The sequence below is a fragment of the Sinohyriopsis cumingii genome, chromosome 4, assembly GCF_028554795.1.
Source record: "Sinohyriopsis cumingii isolate HCF-2022 chromosome 4, ASM2855479v2, whole genome shotgun sequence".
NCBI classification, from domain to species: domain Eukaryota; kingdom Metazoa; phylum Mollusca; class Bivalvia; order Unionida; family Unionidae; genus Sinohyriopsis; species Sinohyriopsis cumingii.
In genome coordinates this window covers 22,375,793-22,383,141 of record NC_142964.1, presented here as the reverse complement: position 1 = coordinate 22,383,141, position 7,349 = coordinate 22,375,793, and the positions used below count along the sequence as shown (strand labels likewise).

At 34.3% G+C, this 7,349-nt stretch overlaps 1 protein-coding gene across 1 annotated transcript in view; it reads right to left on the bottom strand.

Moving 5' to 3' along the window:
- Positions 1 to 1,860: 1,860 nt before the first annotated feature.
- The window catches only part of LOC149800799 (metaxin-1-like), a 45,054-nt gene continuing 39,565 nt past the window's right edge, over positions 1,861 to 7,349 (bottom strand). Inside the window, exons 7-8 of the mRNA XM_089954793.1 lie at positions 6,277 to 6,434; positions 1,861 to 3,472 (exon numbers count right to left, since the gene is read on the bottom strand). Of these exons, the coding sequence (XP_089810919.1) occupies positions 3,252 to 3,472; positions 6,277 to 6,434 (379 nt within the window). The 3' untranslated portion in view covers positions 1,861 to 3,251. The remainder of the gene's footprint in view (positions 3,473 to 6,276; positions 6,435 to 7,349) is intronic.

Below are 7,349 nucleotides of genomic sequence, written 5' to 3'. Positions count from 1 at the left end.
TTAAAGATTTAAAATAATTGAGAATTGGGCAATTATTATTTTTTTTGCATGCGGCATGAATCACTGAAAAAGTTGTGAAATTCATGCCAAAATCATGAGGGTTGGCAGCTACGAGTTTTACTGGCCACCATATATAGCCTATCTTGTGCTGAAAAATGGCGTTAAACCCTACAAGAAGAAGAACATGTTAACCTTATTAATACTTATATGAGAAAAAAACAAAGCTGTTCAAGTGGCATCACTGAATGTACTCTTCAAATATGTACACAAAGACTGTTTAATAAAAGTCTATTTGTACTTCTTTTTGGCATTATTTTTACAAGTCAGTACACCTAAAAACCGAACTAGAATTTTTACCTTTATAAAAATGACAGTACTGACAATGAACTTGCTAATTGGAATTGCAATTGAATGAGAAGTCTGGTCAAATTTCATGATTTGTTCAGAAGTATCTGTGGTTGTAAAAAACAAACATTTCATGGTGCTATGGCCATCTGTTAGGAGAATTTGCAGTTGCAAACTGGATATCCAAGATGCACTACATTCAGTCAGGATCAACTAAACATCATGTGAAGTCTTTTAGTGAAAACACAAAGTCTTTTATTTAAAATACCATCTTAATACAACAATCCATTCAAGCAGCGTAGTGATAACAAGATTTTCAATAGGGCCTCTACAACTGCGATATTAAATGTCAGACATATAGCACTGTTATCTAGGTACAACTTGATGACTTTCCCTGTGTCTACATGACCATTTGTTTAGATGGAGTAGCAACAACAAGACTTTTAATAAGACCATCATGATTGCCATACCTGATGTCCAAGGGCACCCTTTTCATTTATGACAAACCAAACATTGGGTTGTATGTGTGTATCAAGTTTCATTGCAGTCTGCCAATAATTTAGGAGTAGTCATGATCGACGACAGGCCATCATATAAGCCCTTCTGATCTTTGACTAGTACAACTAAAATGGTTAAACTTCTCAGGAGATCTGAAATATATTATTGAGGACCACAAAAAAATCACTTCAGAAGAAACATTCCTCCAAAGAGGAACTAATTTTTGAAGTTTAATGCCATGATTAGTACATAATATGTCAGACATGGAGGCCAGTATATATGGTGGACGAGGAATCCATGGGAAGCTAAAGCAAGCTTTCTCACATCCCATGTTGGTCAAGCCAAGACTTGAACCCATGTAGACAAGGTGAGATATAAGTGATCTGTAAAGGCATGCACCTTACCACCCAGGTCTTCTTTACCAAAGAGGCTTGTATGGCAGTTTTACAAGGTTTTGGTTGATATAAGCTGATTAGGTGAGTACAGTATAAAATGTGCTGTGTAACATGCTCTGTGCATTTCTGTCTCTTGTTCCATCCTGGAATCCAGCACATCATGAAGTATTAAACAGGGTCTGTTGCTTCCAATAGGTACTTCAATTCCGTTCACGCTAAAGACCACAGTGCGACATCACCAGTTATTTACAGAACACAATATAAGTTACATACAATACATATAACAGCAGTCAGGGTTATCATATTATTCACTTTATTCTATACCACAGGAATCCTTAATTTCATAAAGTACAATAAAAAGTGCTTCCTTTATAAAAATTTGGCCATTTAATGTGTTCATCCTAACGTCATGTAAGTTTCAAAAGATTTTATATAATATGATAATAAAATAGATTTAAAATTAATAAATGTACTTGAGGTAAATATTGATGTTAATGAAAACTGTTGTGGTAGGAGGGTTGGAATGTCACAAAAAAGGTCATGGTCATTTACTGGCAATAAATACGTACCCCAAGATTTCAAAAATATTATAATTATTAGTACATAATAAATAAATAAATAATTTTGTTGTTGAAAAAATATCTTTATTCAAAATAGGAAAAGCTTCATGTAAATACCTTAAATCATATATGTGATTAAGACCATGATTAAGTGTATCTATTCTAAAAGTACAAGGTTTTGCAACATCTTAAAACTGAGTAAGTGTGCCTATTTACATATACCAAATAATGTGACAAGAAGGTACAAGTATTGCTGTCCATAGTACAATAATTAAAAATCCTGCCAATGTGGAATTTACAGCTCTTTGTCAAGCAGAGATACTGTTTCACCTCCAGAGGTAAACATTTTCAACCCCAATTAGAGTTCATACTTCTATGCATTTCAAATGAACCTTTGGCATTACTTATTTCCACTACAAACCAATAATGCAGCTATGTTCTCACCCTCCTCTCAGACATTCCTCTCCACCACTGATCTTAACAACATCACCGCCTTTGGCAGGATCAAATTTTGTAACCACTTTGAACACTGGCATAAAATCCTCAAATGCACTGCAGTATTTGAAATTTCTGCATGCACACAATGATGGGCAGGATATCAAGTTCATTCAACAGCATCAGATAAAAAAATTATATCAACAATACTGCAAACGTTATTCTAAAAACATTCATCTCCCTACATAATGAGTCTAGTTTTGACAGTCATTTATCCCATCATGATTCTCTTCTTGTACAACACCCTAATACTTTTTATTTTCTTAGATGAGTTTCACTGAAAATAATCTCATTTATAAATACAATTTCTTTCTCAAGATTATTTGTTTTGTTTTCTTAAGGTGGTGGGGCTACATACCTCTAATAGCAAGAACTACATTAGCAAGGAAACAGTTAATCACAATGGAGATAAAAAATAAATGAAACTGTATTTAACATCATTAGTCTGGGTAACAAAACCAATAGCTCAATATGATCTATTTTACATTATAACTTGAATGTCATGCCTAATCTTTACTTTCAAGTAATTTTTCTGACATATTGCAGTATTTCAACAGTTCTGGTGGTTATCCAATGATAAATCTACAGACAGACAAATAAACTCCACCACGCCCATGACCTCCTCTTCAGCTCCACCCTTTAGGCTTGTACGCAGATTACTAATGTATCTCATTAAAACTGTCATTTTACATTACTGTTTGAAGTGTTCATAACAATTTCATTCTAAGTGTCAATTTTTAAGTGTATTCAATCACTTTATCATCCAAAAATATAAAATACAAAGTACAAGCTCTCGAGAAAGAGAGTCCCATTTATCAGGGCGTCACAGGTTTTTACCAACCACTTTACTCACACATTACAGACACTGCTTGATCCTAATGTTTGGTTTTTATATATAAACATCTGGTGTAAAAATCACTGTAAAACAAAATTAGAATGAACTACCAGCAGCCTTAAGTTAATCCTCTTCATTATTATCAGAATGTACTTGAGTTGGACTTTGGTTGTTTTCATCTACAATCTCAATCTGTACAAGTCCACTCATAAAAGCATACACAACCAAGGCAGTAAAGGCAAATATTCCAGCGAGAATCTTGTTTCGTCTGGTATGGGGGAACTCCAATGAATCTGTCTGGGCCTTTGCCTCTTTTTCTTTCAGTTTTCTCTTTTCCTCCATCTCTGTAAAATTGGAATTAACATCAAGTGAACTACATGACATTGACATTGATCATCATTTTCTTTTACAGGACATTTCATCTTTTCAACCCATCTGATCTTGTTTATTAACTGTATATAGAATTTAAGTTTATAAAAATAGCCATCAAAAGAATGGCTGAACCCCCCCACCAACCTCAGCTGCTACAAACATGCAAAAAAAACCCACAATTTACTTCAGACCGTGACCAATTATCATTTGATGTGATATTGTTATGAATAAACCAAGTCAAATTTAGAAATACAGTCACTCTCAATGCTATTCATGTGTGTGTGTGTGTGTGAGTGAGAAACTGAGAGAAAGAGAGAGCAATCCTGACCTTAGATATAAAGTCCCCCTTGGAAAAACACTTAGCTCCCTTTCCTGACCGTAATATAGGGAATGCTATCGAAGTGCCATTAAAAAAAAAGAAACTCATCAATGTCAACTTTCTATACAATGCGAGAGTTGTGGAGTAAACAAGTTGCTTTCAATGGTGCTCCTACAACCCTGCAGCAGAATTCTTGGCAAAGTTATGCTTCAGAAACCAAAATCAGGAGTACAGTCAGCCAAGGGAAGTAACTCCTGTCAATACTCTTGTGGAATGCAGCGAATCAAACATTCAAGGTCTCTTCAACTTAAAGTCCCATACCAAGTTTTGGGGCATATTGTGTAAATATGTTGTGGAATGTAGAAAATTAACTCGGTCAAAGTTTCTGCTATATAAAGCCACATATTAATTTTGGTTGACATAAAAAAAAACTTGGTAAAGTTATGCTGTAGAAACCAAAGCCAGGACAGCAGGCAATCAGGAGTCATAACTTCTGTAGTATTATGGACTGCAGGAAATCAAACTTATTCAAGACTCCATCATTATAAAGTTTCATGCCAAATTTAGTTAAAATCCAACAAACTTTGGTAAAGTTATATTGTAGAAACCGTCATCTCATGGATGGGCAATAAGGAGATATAACTCCTGTAAATAATATCATGAATCACATTCATTCAAAGTCTCATCAACATAAACCTGCATGTCAATTTTTTATTGAAATCCAGCAAATGTTGGTAAAGTTATACTGTGAAAATTTAAGTCAGCAAGACAGGCAATCGGGGTGGGTGGGGGTTGTGGCATAATTCAGTCAAGGTATTTATTATCAATATCAAAATGGGCAGGAAATTGAGTCTCAAAATTATTTTAGTTTCAAATTAAATTCATTAACTGTAAAGCACTCGGTTGTAAAGCAGAGTGAGTAGTAGTACTAATACTAGTACCACAGAAAGGAATGCAAGGATTTTACAAGGAATACAAAATCATAACTAGGTGGGTATGTGTTGTAGCATTTATAGTCAATATTAATTTATTTATTAATACCTACAGTTGTCTAATACCAAACAATGGTTGGTATGATTCCCAGGTATGTTTCATATTTGCAGATAAAATGACCATAAATCATCATTTAAACTCTTTAATTTCATGATGTTTTTATGCCAGGAATGATGTATAACTATCCTAGGCATCAGCCTTGTTTCCAGGTTTGTTCATTGGGAATTGGGAATACTACCATCATTATCTTGCTAATGGTTTATGGTTGCTTATGTTATTACCCATTTTAAACCTAAACATTTTTTTTATATGGCAAACTTTGACTATTTAAACAAACATTCATTGTATGTATACTTCGCTGTTATTCTAAGTAATACAGGTTTTTAATCACAATTAGCAATTAAAGTATGGTTTGTTGCTATTGGTAGCAAGGTAAGGTTGCCCTTGCAAGTGTGTGCTTGCAGAATTTTCCCTGTGGTTGCTACCCAGTGATATGACAGAATTTTCCTTGCCAAGTGCAGAATTCATTGTTGGGTACCATTCTCCCCTGCACCAATAAACTAGGATATTTTTCACATGTGTAAGAATTAATCTGATGATGCCCATTCTAAATATCAAGCTATGTCAGATACAGTAGGTTGCCCTTATGTGATACATTATACTGAATTTGCATTTGATATGATGCAGTACTTGATCTAGCATTTATGAGCATTTTTACCCTTAAAAGCATAACTGACATATATATTTTTTTTACAAGTCCATGTCATATGCTTACCAATTAATAAGGAAATCTGCAACAACTAGGTTTGTCTTCTGCCTAAATTTGCCATTCAAAATTCTGTAGTGCCCCAGCTGATGACCAGTATTCACTGGAGTCTTATTTTTATCTAATGCAGGATTTATCTTCTCAGATCCAGTTAATAAGACAGGCCTACTTCTCTTCGTTCTCTCTCAAATCAATCTTTCTGCCATGTGTGAATATTGTTATCAGATCAGTCAATAACAGAATTTGTCAAATGTATAATATCACTACTTTTAGAGCACTCTAAAAAAATAAGGAATTATGACTGACTTCAGTGACTGAATTAAGAGGTGGCACCTCTTGATTATAAACGGAATATTTGAATGTCATTTAATCCTAGCATCAGATTTCAAAGAATGATAAAAATCAGTTCTTTTTTTTAACAAATCATTTCCTTCTCTTCAAACTTAAGTTATATCAGAAGAATAGTGAAATTTATGAAAAATGACTGCATTGGGCTTTAAAAGCACAGTTATTGGGAATGCTTGCACAAAAGTTCTGTGAAACAATAGATTTCATTTGATATTGGTCTCCCTGTAATTGGAAATTAATAACTTGTAAAAAAAAAATCTTGAAGTTGACAATAACACAACTGACGGAGAAAAAGTGATGCCAATATTTTGCTATCTGTTTATGCACATAACACTGAAACTGTATCATACCTTCTGGAGTTGGAGGGAAGAAGCGATGAAGTATTCTATTACAAAGTCTGCACAAATTATCACAAGCACGGAGATGGTTCTGTAGCTGACTACCAGAGAGAGGTGCCTTTAGAATTGGAGCTAGATAACCAAACACAATGGCATCTAATGAAGAGGGTCTGAAAAACAAAGAGCAATCAATGCTATATTTAAAAAAAAAAAAGACAAAGACCTCATTCAATCTAGACATTATAGATGGACTCCTATTACAAACAACAGTAACTCAACTGCTACAGTGAAGCCTTTCAAGAAAGATTCTAATTTTGGAATTACTGGGCTTAAGCAGCTTTTGTCAAAGATAAAGAAACAATACAAAGCACTGAATTGACATCTGTGAATGCTGCCTTTGAAGAAGGAATAGTAAAGCATAACTGGGATTCTATGACTTTTAACACCACTATTGCAGTTAGTGGCATGTAAAAAAGGTCAGAGTCTTTATCTCATTTCTTCTGATGCAGCTGTTCACAGCAGTGTTGTTCAGAACAATCTGCACTTTGTCTGCATACTCTCCTAACAGGTCATGGTTACAAAGAAATAAAGGAGAACGATGTTTATCTCTATTTTTGCAATGTAGTTACTTGACAAAGTAAAATATACTCATTTTTCACAGCTGTAAGTAGTCATTTATAGCAGTGTTGAGTTGCTTATACTGCACAAAAATCATGGTCGCTGGTTGCATTCTGCAGGTAGATGCTTGTGGCAATTATATAATAAAGTTGATCTGTGCATGACAATTGTGACCATAAATGACAGGTGGTCGCTCATACCAGAGGTTGCTCAAAACACTTAGTGCATTATTTATTTCCATCATGTACTAATGCACCATAAAATTAACAAATATATATGGAGTTTAAGTATTTGCCTCCATGACCTGAAACGAACTAACAGCAAAGTACTACTATAAATCATGTAAATGAAACTTTGAGCAATGCTCTTACTTTATCATTGTAAATGGCATCCATCTAGTAATTGGTGTTCTAAGTGAGGCCACTTTATGCTTATGTGCTAACAAGGATTGGCAAAACTGGACACAA